This window comes from Antennarius striatus, chromosome 5 (assembly GCF_040054535.1).
Source record: "Antennarius striatus isolate MH-2024 chromosome 5, ASM4005453v1, whole genome shotgun sequence".
NCBI lineage: Eukaryota > Metazoa > Chordata > Actinopteri > Lophiiformes > Antennariidae > Antennarius > Antennarius striatus.
The window spans coordinates 7,846,867-7,866,841 of NC_090780.1; the positions used below are offsets into that span (position 1 = coordinate 7,846,867).

Consider the following 19,975-nt stretch of genomic DNA (forward strand, 5'->3'; position numbering starts at 1 on the left):
TTTATGTGAGCGCGCACAGATCTAGAGTGGACATGCCTGAATTGAATTAGTGAGTTGATGGCTGGCTTTATGGTACCGAAAATCCGTAGAGCGGATGTCTCGGTAAGTGAAGCCAGATAAGTAAGAGGAAGCCCGGCTAGGTTCATCACGCTTTATGGTACAGGCCTCAGGGAAGGCTTGGGTTAATCTCTTGCTCATGCAATATCAAGATAGATTTTGATCATTCAGAGTTTTCCAATAATTTTCACTAATGTGAGGCAAAAAATATTTTCAGAGAAATCATATGTACTCTCAAACTGATTTTTATTCCCTGTTCAGTTCAACCCTTGAAGGGGTTCCAGCTTAGACAGTGGTCAAACTGAGGGGAACCACAAACAACTAGCTGTACCCATGTTTCATTGCCTTTTGATTAAATCTCAGTCTGGAAAGCAGCAGGAAACACATGTAAGGCATGGCTTCCCAGTACCTTTGACCCATGGGTGTATTGTGTACATATATGGACATATGGAGCAGAAGAAGGCTAAAAAGTCTGAATAGATGCTAACAAAATAGAGCTAATCAGTTTGTTCATAATTAGCTCTATTTTGTTAGCATCTATTCAGACTTTTTAGCCTAGTCAGTTCTAGTAAATGCGTATGCTGCATCTCAGTTGTCTTGGTGATCACTGAGGTTTGGGAGGAAATGGTTGTGTCAAACGGTTTAGATATTATTTAAAAGGATGGTGATGGATGCTTCACACAAAGATCATGTATATCATGTAAGATCATATATAGATCATGTATAATAAACCTCCTAATTGTTTCACTATAGATAATTGCATCCAATGATAATTATGTCATGGTGTGACAGTCTTCCTTCTTAAAGTCTGCATCAACCTTCTCGGAAGGCGGATGGATTCCTCTGCCTCCCATTTGTTTTTGACTTTTAAAATGCAAGGCAGACTATAAGTGCTTTCCCTGACACGCCTATTATTTCTGTAAAATATTCCAGAAATTTGCAATTTTTGCAAGTTGCAATTTCTGAGTCAGAAATTTTACGTGTTTGTGTGGAAGTTAAAGGTAGTAATAGTATTGTAGCAGTAACAGTGGTAATAATGGAAATAGTCAGATAAACATTAAGGAAGTTTGCTACCTGTAAAATAAAGTGTAACAGGATGACCAATGCTTTTATGCTGATAATGCACATCATGAATTCATTCTTCCTATGTTTTTAAATCTGTGTCAGGTCAGTAAGACAGGTGCAGAGGGAGCAGTGCTAGATGAGGCCAAGAACATCAACAAGTCTCTGTCGGCTCTGGGGAACGTCATCTCAGCCTTGGCTGAGGGAACGGTGTGTTGGAAAAATCCTTGCAATCTGTCTCAACTAGACCGCTGGTGTTCCATGGCTGCCTAATGCTTTTCCTTGTAATTGCTTTGTTTTAATAGATGTGTCATTCTTGCTGCCAAAGCAGTATGTTTTACAAAAGGAACACAATGCTGTAGGGATGTTACTGAACAAATTAGACGACAGTGTCTTTCTTTCGTTTAGCGTTAATCGATTCAGTGGCCGCTCAAAGTTAAATTTCTTAAATTTCCTCGGTCTATTTATGAAAATAACGCTAAATGTATTTGAAAGACATGCTTTGCTTGTTTTGTGAAATTTGATTACTTACTTTGTTGCTGAGATGCTATCAACACTGTGCTCATATCTGTAGTCGAAGAGAAGACTGGCTCTTGTCTGGAGCATCCAGGAAGGTTTGACTCCTGGAAGTCAGCTGCTCCTCTGAAACATTTAGTTGTTCTAATGCTTTGTTTTATGTTCAATGAACTTTTGGGATACTTTTGGTTAATGTAACATAGCTTCTGTTAAGCTATGCTACGCTAACCAACCTCTGCAGATAACCACGACAATCATGCTGAACCTTTTCACTACAACCTGAGGAAGAATGCTAATGTTGAACATAATATTTTACTTAACATCTTTCTCACACATGGAAAGCAATAATCTTGAAAGTGGCAGAAAGACAAGAACAGTGTTAGCCTCTGAATATAACGCAGGGCTTTGCAAAATCCACTGATGTTTATTATAGATCTTGTAGCTTAATTTCGAATAATGTTTCATTAACATGCTAGCTAACCTCCCAGGAACTCCATGTAAAATGAAGTGGCTCATAGACTGAACCCCCCCACAAACATTCAGAGCCCTGTTGGTTTTCAATCTCTACTCATCAAGCAAGAGCATAGCATTTTTGAAGGTAATAGAGTGAATATTGCACCAAAGAGAGAGAAATGTTTCTTTTATTTCTTTCTTTCTCTCAGTGCAGATGGTCTTTGTGGTGCATTTATCACCCATAAAAAGAATCTGTGCACCTATTGATGCAGAAATCAAATGTCACCCTCAATCGTTTAATCCTTTAGCTGTCCTTTTCAAGCCATCTTTGTTTCACTCTCTTCTTCCCTTGATCCCTTTACAGAAATCCCACGTACCTTACCGTGACAGCAAAATGACTCGCATCTTGCAGGACTCGCTTGGAGGGAACTGTCGCACCACCATGTTCATATGCTGCTCCCCCTCCAGCTACAATGATGTGGAGACCAAATCTACCTTGATGTTCGGCCAACGGTAACTTACCACCATGCTCCCAATTCTGTTTGCTTCACTCAGCTTCAGCTTCAGGATGTTTTTGTGTTCAATTCAGATGTGTTGTTAATGCATTACTCCTTCACACTTTGCTTTGATAACCTTCAGCCTTCTTTGGAGGCAAGGGCTGCCTTGTAATTGGGTTTCAGATTGTGCTGAGATTGCTTAAAGTTTTCTATCCTCAGGAGTTGCTGCATTCATACAAGCAGATATTTCTGCGTTTGACAACTTTGCATTCCTACCGTTTTGCAGTCAAATGACAGAAACGCACATCCAAGAAGAAAGACATCCTGTTGAAAAAATAAATATGCTTATGCATCAGAAGTTTTTTTTTCCTGACCAATGAGTTTCTTCAATAGAGATTGACATGAGAGTTGGCTGAAATAAATAATGTATGATGAAGAAAAGAAAGTGACGGAAGCCACAGCAGACATTTGAATTTTACTGAGCATGAAACTTGTTCTTCGTTTGTCAGCTGGAATAGCTGAACCACAATCTGTCTTTAAGTAAAAATACCACCACAATACTATGAAATCATATTTTTTGTGAAACCTGGTGATATTATACTTGCTGCAACAATGAAAGCAAGTCATTAAAATTCAATATGTAGTTTCGGATGTATTTCCTGTGTCTTTGCCAGTTGTCAGTCATCCAGATGGAGGTAAATCAAGAAGAGCAAAAAAAGAATCCACTGGATATGCTTCAAGTTGGTTGAAGTTCTTTTACCTCTCATCCAAGGGAGTCCAGATACTGATCCTCCTGTTGGAGCAGAAAACTAAGGACTGAAACCACCATCACAATGATCCTTTGCTTGTTTTCTGCTCCAACAGGAGAATAACTATCTGGACTCTCTACCAGTCCGTTAAATTGAAGATGCCTCTTGGATGAGATGTGAAACATCTTCAATCAAATTTAAACAAGTCCAGTTGATTCTTTTTTTTCTTTCCTTGATTAATTTCCTGGTTTACAGTTAGATAGTTAGATAACACAGTTTATAGTGCACTAAATTAATTTCCACTTGAACTTTAACATCAAATTACAGTTGATGACTACACCATTAAAGATTTTTTAAAGTGATATGATGTGATGAGACAACTTAATTAAGGCTGTTTGAATTTGATAGCAGGAGAAATAAATGACCACAAATTTTCTTTCTCCATGAAGTAATATTAAGCATTATAATGTTCATATGTTTGTAGCAGAATGGTACAGCAGCAGCATCATGAATGTTTGAAGTCTATAACGCCATGACTGAGTAATAATTTATAAGCACATACTGTTCCCAAGCCTCTGATGAACTTTGTGATTTCAATTTGATGTTAATATGTATAATGCAGTCTGATGCATTTTCACATTTAATGTTTTTGCCCCTTAGTACCTCCCTTCCCCAACATGCATCACAAAAAGATAATTTGCATATAAATGTATAACATGAAAATAATTTCCTTCGAGCAGAAAGGGCTGAAAATCTATGTTGGTAGTTTCTCTACAATCTTTTTTTTCCTCGCATCTTTCTTTCTTTTTTCCTTGAACTTTTCATCTCACCTCACACCATTTCCTTCCCTTGTCTTTTCTGCTGTTCCTGTTTCTTCCCATATCAATCAGAGCGAAGACCATTAGAAATACTGTATCAGTGAACCTGGAGCTTACAGCAGAGCAGTGGAAGAAGAAGTATGAGAAAGAGAAGCAGAAGAACAGGTCGTTGAAGGAGACGGTTCAAAGACTGGAAGCTGACCTGAACCGCTGGAGGAACGGTAATACTGTTATCATGATGGCCGATCGCAACAACTCAGAATAAGTCAGGTCAGGAAAATGACATCATTGCTGTGTCATATCATATAAAAACTTTCTATATCTGATGAATAAGATAATTATATTACCTCTAGGCAGAACGGTGGCGCAGTGAGTAGCGCTGTTGTCAGGCTGATTGGCCGGTCCCAAATTGGCCGTAGGAGTGCGTGTGTGTGGGCGTGGTTGTCTGTGTGTGTGTGTGGCTCCAGGGCGCACCGTTGTTGTGCTCGGAGTGTCCCCCGCCTCATGCCCTATGTCAGCTGGGATAGGCTCCAGCTCCCCGTGACCCGCTGCGGCGGATACAGTGGAAGAAAAATGGATATATATTACCTCTATAAGTGGGATGTGTAATCAGCCTACTACTGATGTTCACACTGAAATAAATCTACTTTTATGTGCATAACCATGACATTTATGCAGTTTGTCCCCAGAGGATGAACCCTGATGGCTTCGGGGAGTGTCTGACTATGTAGTTTATCTTATTAGAGAAAGTCTTTCAATTTATAAATGAATATTACATTTAATTGCATGGGCAGCACTGTGGCGTAGTGGGTAGGGCTGTTGCTGCACAGCAAGGTGGTTCTGGGTTCGAGTCCCGCTCTGTACAGAGTTTTCATGTTCTCCCCGTGTCTGCGTGGGTTCTCTCCGGGTTCTCTGGCTTTCTCCCACCTCCAAAAACATGCACTTCAGTTTAATTGATGATTCCAAATTGCCCGTGGATGTGAGTGTCTGCGTGTGTGTTTGTCTGTGTGTATGTGTGGCTCCGTGGTGCACTGGCATTGAGCCCAGAGTGTACACTGCCTCACACCCCCAGTAAGCTGGGATAGGCTCCAGCATCCTGCGGTCCACCACGGTGGAAGAAGCGGGCCCAGACCTTGGATGGATTATTTTGCATATTATTTAATATATGTATTCCCATTATTCTCAGTTGTGGTTTTCATTCTTTGCTAATTAGGAAATGTTGGCATGCTAAACTAAATGGTATACATACAGTATATAAATATAATAGCAAGTAAACACCAGCATGTTAGCATTTTCTTGTGTTCATGCTATTTTGTTACATTTAGCTCAAAATACAACAGTGCCTCACAGAGCTGCTATGAAATTGCATATTTTGTCTGGTTGAATTAGTGTCATATTCTGTGTTTACGTTTTTTTCAACTATAAAGTAAAAAAGGAAGACAATGCTGATATTGGGTAGTTTGGAGCGTGGGCATAAGTCTGCAACATAGAAGATTTTACCTGCATCATGGCTGGTTGACATTAGTTTTCAGTTGGTGTATGTGCTGATTTAAGTTCATTTGATATCATCTGCATGCATGCCAGTGGTGATTTGGGACAGCAGCCGAACAGACGTGCTGGAGTTTTGCCCAAAACACTTAAAAATCCCCTTTTGGGTGTTTTTCTTCTTACTATTCAAATTTTACACTTTGTATAATTTCATTCCCCCTACATCATGCTGAAAGCAACTGTGGATGCCTGATTTATGGCTTCTTATGTTTAAACAATTTTCACAGCAATGAGAACTAGTCATAACCTGTGCCAAACCCTTTACTTTGTCACCATACATACACATTTGTTTCTACACACACGCACACGCACACGCACACGCACACACACACACACACACACACATAAACACACAGTTAAAGGATTGGAGGAAGCCATTTATTCGTAATGTGGGTGTTCACCTTTCCAAGCAACCTCCCTACTAGACTGTGTGCCCATTCAAATGTCAGTCCTCTCATCGGTAGCGATCGGCTGACATTCAAGCTGTGTAATAAATCCTTTCTGAAGCTTTTTGGTGTTGTTGTTTTTTTTAACTCACTCCTCTGATTTTTCTGAAAAGCTCCTACATCTCTTTATTGAACACCCATCACTGAAAATGATTTTCATTTATTGCTTCATCCCCCTTAGCTACTCTCAATCTCCTTCAGACACAAAAACTCAGCCTCTCCTTCCACTCTCTTCCTCAGAGCATCTCGCAATTTAGTGCTTTTAATTTCCTAATGGATCATTTTGACAACATCTTTGCCTCCGCTTACCCCCTCACTGCTACCTATATTTTGGTTCACCTCCGGCCAAGAGCTCCATGGGATGAAAGACACTGACCTCTATACTGCACCACATCACATGAGTCTTTAGTCAGGCATGGCTTGAGGACAGGAACAGCTGCCTCATACAGAAAATTCCATTCCATCCTTCAGTCACTCTGCAGACAGTGGATCTAATTGAGAATGGAATTAAGGTTTCTAAGATCCTTGTCTTGTTCAGTTCAGCAATCCGTTCCATTGATTGGCACATTCAACTGAACGAGAGTGTGTGAAAGGTAGATGTAAGTGTCTAACTACTGATTTATTCCACCTTTTCTCAAAGTGAAGATACACTCCATTGACACAGCACAGTACAGTACAGCAGTGGTCCCCAACCTTTTTTGCACCACGGACCGGTTTCATCTAAGACAATATTTTCATGGACAGGTATTTATTTGCTCGAATATTGTTAATGACGCCAGGACAGCTGTAGTCTAATAATTCATCCACAGTGGTTTTATGTAAAATTCAGACATCAACAGACAGTAAACAACCTTTTTTTCATAAATTGATAATCAACATCTATGTAAATGAAATAATTGCAAGCAATAATTATATTGAAAACTCGATTCAAGTGACTGCACAGATGAGGTTTATTTTGAAATTTAGCGACTTACAATCAGTGAATTCAACGTAGGAGAAATACATTTCCAATAAACGGGTGAACAAGTCAATCAAATAATAAAAATGACAATGATGAGAATTAATGGTTGGGGACCGCTGATCTAGGGGAGTGAGACAATGACACCTGAAGTATGTTCCGGACATCCGTTCTACTCTGCGCTTTTCTTTACGGTCACTGCAGAAAATCCCGCTTCACAAAGACAGGAGGTTGGAAATGGAAGCGGGGTTTTTGATACTTTTTGGGTGATCTCAGGATAATCTGCCTTGACTTTAATCCAGAACACTGTGGGCACTTAATTTAGGGGTAATGGCTAATAATCTAGGCTGGCACGGTAGTGCAGTGGGTAGCGCTGTCGCCGCACAGCATGGTGGTTTCGGGTTCGAGTCCCACTCTGTGTGGAGTTCGCATGTTCTCCCCATGTCTGCGTGGGTTCTCTTCGGGTTCTCCGGCTTCCTCCCACCTCCAAAATCATGCACTTCAGGTTAATTAGCTGGTCCCAATTGCCCGTACACTCCGGGTGCGACACCATTGCATCACATATGTAGACAAACAAGCATGCACACAGACACTCACACCTACGAACAATTTGAAAATGATCAATTAACCTGAAATGCATGTTTTTGGAGGTGGGTGGAAGCCAGAGAACCGAGAGAAAACCCACGCAGACAATGGGAGAACATGCAAACTCCGCACAGAGCGTGACTCAAACCTATTACCGTCTTGCCGAGAAGAAATAACTATACATGGACTTCCCAGTTAACATAATTTTTGAGTGTCATAACAGTTTCAACAATTTTCATGTTTTTGAGCAGAAACTCCAAACAGAAGGAACGACAAAGAAGGCGGCAACAAGTTCTGAGTGAAGCTAGCTGGCTAGCACCAACAGTCTGTCCAGCTATGGTTTCCGTTTGGAATGGGACAATCGATCTAGTATACAAAATGCTCCTTGGACATCTGACAAAAAAGCTCTTTAAGTAACTACATACAGTTCTGTTCATGTAGTACGCTAACAGAACTATCAGTTCTCTAACATTTCTTTTCCACTTGCTCTTTTGACAGGTGCCTTTTTTTTAAACGTTGCCTCTTTTCCCAATCTCACGATTAGTTAGCTTTCTTTGTCCAGTTGCCTGCTAACATTCATCTACGACTTTGCAATGCCCGCCCAGCACAATCCATGATTTGCCAACACAAAGTCGTTACGTCACCACGTTGATTTTTGACTACGTTGGGTGTAGTTGGTTTATATACATTTGTTTTCATTTGTTTTTTGTTTGGTATGAAGTCTGATATTATTGTTTTATCTTGGAATTTCCAAGGGTTCCTGCTGGTATAATACAATACAATACCACAGTGTCATCAGAGCAATAACACCGTCTCCATGAAACTATGACTATCTAACCGGTGAAAAAAATGCTCATACTTATCATGCAAAAAAATTATGTTTGATATGTCATCATTTAGGGCGGCACGGTGGCACATTGGTAAGCGCTGTTGCAACACAGCAAGGCCCTTTGAGTTTTGCGTCTGTGTTGGTTCTCTCCGGGTTCTCCGGCTTCCTCCCACCTCCAAAAGCATGCGCTTCAGGTTAATTGGCCTTACCAAATTGCCCCATTGTGTGAGTGTGAGCGTACGTGTTTGTGCCCGGAGTTTGCCTCGCCTCACGCCCTCAGTCAGCTTAGATAGGCTCCAGCTCCCTGTGACCCACAACAGTGAAACGAGTGCTTAGAATATGAATGAATGAATGAATGAATGGATGAATGAATGAATGAATGAATGTCATCATTTATTCTCTGCAACAATATTAGATCTCACAAAGACATATTCAGTCATAGTGATTGCAGCCTTATTAAACTTCAGTGTGGTTATGTTTAGGCAGTCACAGGATTTGGTGGAGGGAAAGTTCTATTCTGAAAATACTGTAGTTTAACCCAATGAACAAATATAAACAAGTGTTGCCTAAACACGATGCAAACTGTATTTCTATTGTAGAGCTCCTTGTCTTCTTCTTCTTTTCCTTTCGACTTTTCCCTTTAGGGGTCACCACAGCGAATCAATTGCCTCCAGCTAACCCTGCCTTCTGCATCCTCTTCTTTCACACCAACTACCTTCATGTCCTCTTTCACTACATCCATAAACCTCCTCTTTGGTCTTCCTCTAGGCCTCCTGCCTGGCAGTTCAAAACTCAGCATCCTTCTACCAATATATTCACTATCTCTCCTCTGGACATGTCCAAACCATCTCAGTCTGGCCTCTCTGACTTTATCTCCAAAACCTCTAACGTGCTGTCCCTCTGATGTACTCATTCCTGATCCTATCCTTCCTGGTCACTCCCAAACAGAACCTCAGCATCTTCATCTCTGCTACCTCCAGCTCTGTCTCCTGTCTTTTCCTCAGTGACACTGTCTCTAGACCAAACAACACCGCTGGTCTCACCACAGTTTTGTACACCTTTCCTTTCATTTTAGCTGAAACTCTTCTATCACACATCACACCTGACACTTTTCTCCACCCGTACCATCCTGCCTGTACATGCTTCTTCACCTCTTTTCCGCACTCTCCATTGCTCTGGACTGTTGACCCTAAGTACTTAAAATCCTCCACCTTCTTGATCTCTTCTCCCTGTAACCTCACTCTTCCACTTGGATCCCTCTCATTCACACACATGTACTCTGTCTTACTGCGGTTAACCTTCATTCCCCTCCTTTCCAGGACAAACCTCCACCTCTCTAGCTTCTCCTCCACCTGTTCCCTGCTCTCACTACAGATGACAATGTCATCTGCAAACATCATACTCCATGGAGATTCCTGTCTAACATTGTCTGTCAGCCTGTCCATCACCATAGCAAACAAGAAGGGGCTCAGAGCTGATCCCTGATGCAGTCCCACCTCCACCTTGAACTCCTCTGTCACACCTACAGCACACCTCACCACTGTCTTACAGTCCTCATACATGTCCCGCACCACTCTAACAAACTTCTCTGCCACTCCAGACTTCCTCATACAATACCACAGTTCCTCTCTGGGCACCCTGTCATAAGCTTTCTCCAGATCTACAAAAACCCAAAGCAGCTCCGTTTGGCCTTTTCTGGACCTCTCTATCAACATCCTTAAAGTAAATGTATGCAGTTTAAAAAAAACAAACAATTTAATAAAATTGAAACATCCTTTTTATGTAAGTGTGGATATGACTGTACTCATGAAAAATATAACTTCTTGATATGTTAAATATTTCAGTTATGTGAGAGGATCTTTGTCTTTATCAGTAAGCTTAGGCTGTACTGTATGTGCATATGTTTTTTGTTATATTTATTTTGTTTCATTCTAGAGGAGTAGGTGTCAGCATAAATCTGTCAATGCTTTTCCAGAAAAATAATCCAACCATAGATCTTGCTTTCAAAGCAGGGCTTTTTCTGTGCTCTTCATTGCTTATGCCAGTAATTATGTGCCGTTAGCATCCTGCTTCCTTATTCTTCTGCATCAGTGGCCTGTATCTGGAGTGTCCAGAAACAACATGTCTGGCATGTATGAGTTTGATATTTTGTGCTAGCAAATCTTTGGATCTCAGTGCATACACATTTTTCAAACCTGATTTCTAAAATGTGTTTTAGATGCAAGGGCAGTACACATGGTGAAGATCAGACCAACCTGTTACTTTCACTTTAATCTTTAGGTACAGAGAATAAGAACAACATCAAAAATGTTGTGTTTCATTTCTCACCTTTAGGTGACCATGTTGTATTAGAGAATTTGAGTTCAGGATCAGAGGATATAGCCCTGGTGCCTCCCAAATCCGAGGAGCCAGTTCCTGATATCTGCAGCCCCAGCAGCCCTTGCTCCCTTGCCTCCTCCATTGTGGTTCATATCTCTGAAGAGGAGCGGCAGAAATACGAGGAGGAGATCCGCAAGCTTTACAAACAGATGGATGATAAGGTGATGAACAGATGACACTTGATGACTGTGTGTATGAATGTACAGCCATGTATGTGTATACATGTGAGATTTCTATAATGGTATGCACACCTTAATGCAGAGTGCATGCCATACATGTATTATTCTTGTAATGAATTCCGGATCATGCACATGGTAGAGACTAATCTGACAATTAGGAATAGATGTCATTGAGGGAACAGTAATGTTTTGGATTGGAAGGATTAAAGGTTTCATTTACCAACAGTCATCTGAGGAGATGATACCTTAACTGGGCTTTGGCATCTTTTTTTGCTTCCTTCAAAGAATCTGCTTTGTCTTTATGGAGTGAAATAGTTTTAGTTTTGCATTAAAAATGCACTGTTGGCTTTCTGTCTGTTAAGCGCTTTGAAATATCTACAGATGTGATTAAGCGCTACATAAATAAAAGTTGATTGATTGAAAAAGTTAATTGATATATTTGTTTTTTGATGTTATGTATTGTATGTTCAATATCATGTACTGCATGATGTTTAAACAGTTAAAGGATCTATCCTTATAATACAGCTTGTTTTTTTATATATGATATATTAATATATAACTTAATAAAGTTCCACCCAACCTGAAAAATTCAGCTGTGAGTGGATGCAGAGCCTAAAGAAGAGGTTGTGTGCGTACTGTAACCACTGTATGTCATCCATAAGACTGTAAATGAACCATTTCTATTCCATATGTCTCTTTCCCTCTGAAGGATGATGAGATCAACCACCAGAGCCAGATGGTGGAGAAACTGAAGAAACAGATGCTCGACCAGGAGGAGGTAGGAGTCTTTGTTTTTACATCCTTTCATTAGTTTGGTTAAATGGCCCATTGTTGGCAGCACCTGACAATGGTGCAATCAGAAGCATGTTTCCACAGAACTCATTTGTGAGAGGTTTATTAACTCACCTTTGAGATGGCTGAGAAAAAGAAAACAGTTTTAAGGTGGCAGAAAGCATTTTGAGACACATAAAGTTTTATTGTTTGTTTAGGTATTTGTGCATTCACAGCACTTATAATAGACATTTTACTGGTGGCTCAGACACAAATTACTGCTTGACTGATTAATAGAAAGATTGATGAACTCCTGAAGCATGTGTGCTAGTGCTTTAACATTATAGCTGATAAATGTGATGCTATTGATGCTGTTATCTTTAGAATTGCTACATGTTGCTGAGAAATGTTCTCAGGCCCTTTCTCACAAAATTTACAAATATACCAACAGTATTACTCCATGAACAGTATTTATAGTAGGAGCTACAGTAGTGAGCAATACAGCCTGAAGGAAGGTTTTCCATGTAGTACGTTGCCAAATAAATTAGTTCATTCATATATCAAAATGAGCCTGCTGTGGTTTGAACTGACATAATGGTAACTATCCAAGCTTAGTTTGTGTATTATAATATGATTTTACATCCATTTATCCCAACACTATGTGCGTCCAGCAGTTCAGACATACGGGCAACCTGGGAAGAGAAATAACAACACATAATGACTTCCATTCAGCAAGCTGACCCATGTTGTGATGAAGCTGAACAAATGCAAGCAGCATTGTGACAGAACATTATCACCTCTGACTGTGTCAATATTTAGACTGTGTTTCATCTGTTGCTGATGGTGTAACAATGTCTGCATACTCAATCATCTCTAATCAACAACAGATGATAGAACAGTTGACTGTCCATGCTCCTTTTTAAACCAAATATTTTATGTATATGTATGCACATCACAATTATTTGTTCCCTCTGTCTCAGCTTCTGGCATCATCCAAGGGCGATAGTGAAAGGGTGCAGTCAGAGTTTGGCAGGCTGCAGACAGAGAATGAATCTGCTAAGACTGAGGTGAAGGAAGTCCTCCAGGCCCTGGAGGAGCTGGCAGTCAACTATGACCAGAAGAGCATGGAGTTGGAGGAAAAGAGCATTCAGAACAAACTACTGGCTGATGAGCTTGCAAAGAAAATGGTGGGTGTGACGTAAAGCTGAATAGTGATTCTAAGAAACAAAAAGAGATCAGAAAATGTGAAAAATAACAAAGATGTTCAAGTGAATGTCATCACAATGGTAAAAGTGAGGAAGACAAGGCCTTTGTGCTGTGGAGGAGCATTTTGACATGAAATAATCGGTACATACTGTATATCCATGTAGGTGATTTAAGAATGTAGAACTGATGGTGTAAAATGCAATTAAGATTTATCTAAGTTGAATGGAGGAAAATATCTGCCTGACAAAAGGTGTTGTCAGATTCAATGAAAGAAAAAAAATTGAAGTTTAAATATTAAATCCACGAGTGTAGATTTAAAATTCATTCGACTCCTTCAAATAAAAAATCTAATTAAATACCACAAAATGTGACAGCCTAGAGCTACAGCATTATCTCCTAACTTCACTGCAGTTTCAGATGGGAGCCAGCTATAAATGTTGTCAAATTGTTATTTAAATCTGGCACAGATAAATAACAAAATGAGCTTTTGTTTTAAAAAATAATTTCTGTAATACAGCATAATTTACAGTCAGACATATTGATATTGGTTATTGAGGAGACATTCACAGTATATAAAAAGTGTATATTAAATTGGTTATTGTTTTATTTTTGAGTCATGACAACATAAAAATCTCAAAAAAACTACCTCATCCATTTTTGTTTCAGAGTCAGTTCATATACCTCCCACTTATTTTGGAAAATGTGATGTCATGCTTCAATGCACCAATCAGAGTTTATCAACATTTTAATCAGGGTGTCATGGTAACTATACAATCCTGATGAAGCAGATAAATGGGTTTTGTCAGGTGATCAACAGACTGAGGCAACAAAGGAGGACTCAGAAGCAGGACTGCAAAAATACAAAGTCTTTATTTCAGGCCAAGATTCACTGTGGAGACAGTCGGTCCAAAAACTTAAGCAGCGGTATCCTAAGGGGTAATCCAAAAGCAGGGTCAGAAGGTACAAAACCAGGCCTAAAGCCAAGAGATGACGAGTGAAACATGTACTCGTAACATGTACTTACTGAAAAACTGATGAGCTGGTGACGTGTCCAGGGTGTACTCCGCCTCTCGCCTGTAGCCTGCTGGACTAGTTTCCAGCTTAACCCTTGACCCACACAGCAGAAAAGCGGCTGAAGACAAGACGATTAGGGTTGTCTCATCTTCAAGAAAAAAATTAAAACAGAGATAAATGTTAAAGAAAGGCCAGTGGCAGAGCAGCTCGCTCCTTAATGAAGTTGTACCTCTCTGGGTGGATTAAGAAAACGATCATTCTTCTTCTTTTCCTTTCGGCTTTTCCCTTCAGGGGTCGCCACAGCAAATCAGTTGCCTCCATCTAACCCTGTCTTCTACATCCTCTTCTCTCACACCAACTACCTTCATGTCCTCTTTCACTACATCCATAAACCTCCTCTTTGGTCTTCCTCTAGGCCTCCTGCCTGGAAGTTCAAAACTCAGCATCCTTCTACAAATATATTCACTATCTCTCCTCTGGACATGTCCAGACCATCTCTTCAATATTGTTTGCACTGTTTCATGATCTTCCACCACCCCCTCCCTCCCTTCCCTCTCTGTCTGGTTGGACATTATACCCCTTGACTGTGTTGTTGTTGAAACCTATTTCTTTTCCTCAATCATCTCCCTTACCTTACCCATGACCCTTTCAGTCTGTCCTGCTTTGACGTTTCACCCGACATGACATCCTCTTGTAATCTGGTCTGGTAGTCTGATAGGATGTTAAACTGAATACAAGAAACAAAACCCAATATTCAAAATACTCTCCTTCAAACAACCAAGTTCTTAATACATTCACATATACTATCACAACTGTTATGCCAATTTCTAGGGTTATACTTTTAAATTTATTCCACATCTACATTAGAAATAGGCGCTGAGAATAATGATGCATTATCACACATTCATCATTTTCTTCACCGCACCGTCTCCTCTGTGTCTTCATCACCTCCTTCAGAGGAAGGAGGTGATGTCTCCGTCCTTCATCACTGCCATTCATCCCTTCCTTCGATCAACTACTTTAATCCCTCAATCCTCGTGAGTCTCGTATTCCGATTAACTTCATTCATCAACCAACTATCTCTACATTTCAGTGTCATCATAAATGTTGTAAGTTGTTTCATTAACTCTCCATTCCTCGCTCCTCTTTGCTTTATAAACAAATTATATCTCTGCTAAAGTTTTACTGCCAATTTTGCTACATTAATATTTTGTTAAGAGAAATGAACTGGAAAATAGTCATATAAGTTGATGTTAATGGAGACTAGATGGTAAGTTTGAACAGGGAGTAAATGTTACTGTGTTTAATGAAGGGGTTTAATGGGGCTTTGACTTGATTGATCCTCCACTGCGGCAGTAACTAAAATAATCCATTAAAGAAGAACTCATGTACATTATTTATGTGACACTGGATGATCCACTGATATAGAATGAAACACCTTTACAGCGTGTCTCACACTACCAGTGGGGAAAAAGACTCAAGCTGCCAATATATTTGAAATTGTTCTTATTCATGGTCACTCTGAGGTAAACAGGGCTGTTGAGGACATCCTCATTGGTGATTTCAGAATTTAGATTTTCAGAGCTGACTTTTTGATGAATATTTAAAGACTTCTTCTAGGGTTACATCTGGTTATTTACAGCTATGTGTCAGGAAAATTCTCCTGAGTTGATAATTGTCAGGAAAGTATTATGCCTTTGAGACTGTTACTCCGCCAATTGTGACAGCATTTCATCTTATGTACCTATTGAAACCCATCCCTACAACAAATTTACATTTTACAACAGAGATTTTTAACCCCTGGCTTCCTGGAGGGGTTATCAAGCTTTATTACCTCCTTTGAAGTGGACCCTTATAGGGTCATTGACTTGCTCCACACTGGATAAACAAGCCAAACTCAAGCCATTGTAAATACCGTGTCAACCCCCACAAGTCAAATTGTCTCCCAAAACTTTAATACAAACATTTAACCACATGTCTAATCCAAAAGCAGATCTGTCCATGCATCCATGTGTTGCTCATGACAATGTTGACAAATTGAGGCAATTTTGCCAGGACAATCTACTCTGTAGTGACATATTGCTCTACCTGTTTTTGAACTGTCTTTGAATCAGACCCGTATGAAATGTTCCTCAATTATTTAATTGAGTTCAAGCCCATTGGGGCTGCAGCACCGTTTAGATGTGGAGCCGTCGAGATAGGGGGGAAATGAAGTCCATCGTTCACTCGCTGAGATGCTTTCATCTGGCACAGATGCCATCAAATCCCATCTTAGTCGTTTATTGATTTGTAATTTGGTGGCCATTATGTTTTTCTTCTTGGACGTTTTGGATGAGAAGGAGGTCAGGTCAGTGTCTCATAGGTGTGTGAGTACTCGAATTAAAGGAGTTTCAATTCCTTCAACTCGGTTTCTCAGCTACAAATTAGTATTATTACCCTGTTATTGTCCCATTTCTGCTGCTGGGTTTTCTCTCATACTCATCTGTTTCTTAGTTCTGCTGTGTCGCTTCATTCCTGTCCTCCAACAGGCCCACCTCATGGCTGTAGAGATGGAGCTGTCTCGCATACAGGAAGTGAGCAGCCACCAAAGGAAACGCATCGCTGAGATTCTCAACAGCATGATGAGGGACCTGAGTGAGTTTAGCACCATTGTTGGAAACAGAGAGCTCAAGCTGGTGAGTGACAACAGGACAAAAAAAGCATACTTAAGCATTTAATCTCCATACTTCTATGCAATCAAATTCAAAAGATTTTTTCAATTATTATTTTCATACAATTAATATAATTTATGTACTGTATATTAAAAAAACAACTTTTTTCAAAGTCTTATTCACCATATATGTACACTCGTGAGACCTGCACATTTAACACCTTACATCTGAATATAAATTAATGGCCAAACTTAAAATGAAAATCTTTTATATATGGTAAATCATATGACATCGGACGTTGCCGAATGATTGGAAACCACAACAGTGATAATCTTGATACCCATCAGAGTTATTTGGTCCCCAGAGGGTAATACTGCCATTGCCACAGTTTAATAGAATTGCAAACTACTGTGAAGACAATCTCTAGTATATTTACTGTCATGATAACCTGTGGTGCTGTAATTGTTACCACTGTCGTGTTGAATATCATGAACATCTATGAAAACTACATGAGAAAATGTAATGGAAAAGTTAAGATGCCAAACCTTATGTAGAGTAATTAACTGAAGGTTTAAGAGTGCAGCCTCCCCGAGCCTAAAATAATGTTCAATTTTATTTTACCCTTATACTAGCATTTAGTTAAACATGTTTCAAAAAACATGAAATTTAAGGTGGCTCTAAATTAACTAATTTGGAACACAATGGATGGTAATATTGGTGGGACAAGTAAACTCATCTGTTGGAAGTGTAGGCATGTGAGCCCCAAGGTGAAGCTCTATCACGCTGTGACAGATTCAAATTCAAGATAGAGTGGACAATTCAGAATGTCTTTTGCATCATTTAACGCACATGTATCTTTAATTTATTGTGTGTGTGTGTGTGTGTGTGTGTGTGTGTGTGTGTGTGTGTGTGTGTGTGTGTGTGTGTGTGTGTGTGTGTGTGTGTGTGTGTGTGTGTGTGTGTTGGATGTTGTTAACTTAATAGATGTATGACTACAAAGGCAGAAAGATATTCCTCCCTCCCCACCCAAACTGAAACACTTCTCCAGGTCTTTTATTTACCTCCACTTCTTTCTGCTTTATTTATCTCCAGCCCATGAAGATCACTGGCGTGATCGAGGAGGAGTTCACTGTTGCTCGCCTCTACATCAGTAAGATAAAGTCAGAGGTGAAGTCCATGGTGAAGCGCTGTTGTCACCTGGAAAGTCTTCAAACAGAGTGTCACCGAAAGATGGAGGAGACGGGCAGAGAACTGTCCTCATGCCACCTTCTGGTTTCACAGGTGAGGGAATGATGGAAGAACCAACAACATCTGATGTTAGACTGTTTGTAAATTTCTCAATCCAAAGGGAAATGCTGATGCTTACCTGTAAAAATCTAAACCCAGCCACTGAAACATTTCCTGTCCAAATGATTCATCTCTATAAACTTCTGAGTGACGTTTGGAGCTCACTGAGACTAATTAATTCTGCTTATACTCTCTCAGGCTTTTCAGTGATGAAGAGGATTTTGCTTAAAATGTCCCAGAGGTCCAAAGTGTCTGCGACAATACTGTTTTGAAAAAAAGCTTATTATTTTTTGCAGAAGATTTATGTTGTTGTGAGTCTTCCTGGATGTCTTTGGTGGTTAAATGAGTTTCCTAATGAATAATGATCTTAGGTAATAAAAAGAGATCATATCCATTTCACAGTCAATGAAATGTCTTTTTGCCCTGTGATGTGCCAGCAACATGTTAGGGGCGTAACCCACCTCTCACCTGTAGCCATCTGGGTTAGGCTCCAGTGTAACCCGTGACCCCCAAGGCAGAAAAGTGGCTGAAGTCACAACAGTTATGGTCATCTTGTCTCCAAGAAAATGGATGGACAGATCCATGGATGAAAATATTTTTTCTGCTAACTATACACTCTGTTCTGACCTCCAGCACGAGGCAAAGATCCGCTCCCTAACGGACTACATGCAGATTGTAGAGCTGAAAAAGAGACACCTGGAGGACAGCTATGACTCTCTGAGTGAGGAGGTGGCCAAACTCCAAGCTCAAGGTAGAACAATGCAACCTCATACCATAATAGTAAGAGAACTACTGTAATCGAATCCACCAATATCTTTCTCAATATATGAACCCACTAAAGCACCAGTCATAAATAACCATTCAGCAAACGTATACTGTATTAACATTTCATGGCTACCTTAGTCCTTCCAACATACTGCTTATTAAATAAAATGTGCTAACATGCTCACAATGACAATGAAAATATGCCAATTGGCAAAATATGCAATTTGGGTTTTTTTGGAATAAAATTGCCTTTGCTCCACGCTTAGGTAAATGTAATCAAAATTACAAACAAGGAGTAAAGAATGATATATTCACCAAAGGTTTCACAAGACAGATGCAAAAATTATGGGAAAAAAGGAAAACAATGAGCAAATCCCCCACAAAACAAGTCAGGCGGTCAATAAAACAGACATAGGGTTACGATCCCTTAAGTGAAAATATAGAACATAATAAAGGAAAGCCAAAATTGCAAAAAATGTATTGAGTCATAGAAGGAACCTACTTAAAACCCAAAGAGCTTAGGAGTATCTACATAGGGTATCCCTCCTCCAGAACTGGAGCTATCAGTAAATAGAAGAAGAAGAAGTATACTTTATTATTATTATGTGAAATATATACTTTTTATTGGCTGGTGACTCAGCCAATATGAGCAAAAGAAACCACCACATAGAGCCCACATAGAGCCGGGGGAACAGAGCTCTCCCCTCTACCGTAACAGAAATCAACTGAACCCCCCAAAAAAGAAAAGATGCAGGAAAACTGGACCATTGAACCCACCAGAAAAACAAAGGAGAAAGAAGCACAACAAAAAAACAAAAAACCAACACATGAGGTCCAACATGATCGCAAAAAAAGTGCTCACCACTTTAGGCCACAATGTGAGGAGATACATACTTTATCTATCCCGAAATGGGAAATTCTCTTTTCATTCACCAAATACAGTCAGACATGCACATATATGTGTTGTATACAGGCCCCTAAACTATATTTATGTATATATATACACACACACACACACACATACATACAGTATATATAAATGTATATGGCGCCTTGCTCAAGGGCACCTCAGCAGTGGTTGGGAGATAGCTGACACCTCCCGCCATCAGCTCATACTCTGGAGAATGTCTTGGCGGGAGCGGGAATTGTACCGCCGATGACTGGCCGATATCTGGTCTTCTGTCTTGTATTCGTCTGCTCTACCA

At 39.9% G+C, this 19,975-nt stretch overlaps 1 protein-coding gene across 1 annotated transcript in view; it reads left to right on the forward strand.

Moving 5' to 3' along the window:
• kif5ab (kinesin family member 5A, b) overlaps positions 1-19,975 on the forward strand; it is a 72,716-nt gene that overhangs the window by 35,427 nt on the left and 17,314 nt on the right. Inside the window, exons 9-17 of the mRNA XM_068315740.1 lie at positions 1,225-1,329; positions 2,453-2,601; positions 4,225-4,373; positions 10,853-11,058; positions 11,786-11,854; positions 12,828-13,034; positions 16,596-16,742; positions 17,811-17,999; positions 18,639-18,756. Of these exons, the coding sequence (XP_068171841.1) occupies positions 1,225-1,329; positions 2,453-2,601; positions 4,225-4,373; positions 10,853-11,058; positions 11,786-11,854; positions 12,828-13,034; positions 16,596-16,742; positions 17,811-17,999; positions 18,639-18,756 (1,339 nt within the window). The remainder of the gene's footprint in view (positions 1-1,224; positions 1,330-2,452; positions 2,602-4,224; positions 4,374-10,852; positions 11,059-11,785; positions 11,855-12,827; positions 13,035-16,595; positions 16,743-17,810; positions 18,000-18,638; positions 18,757-19,975) is intronic.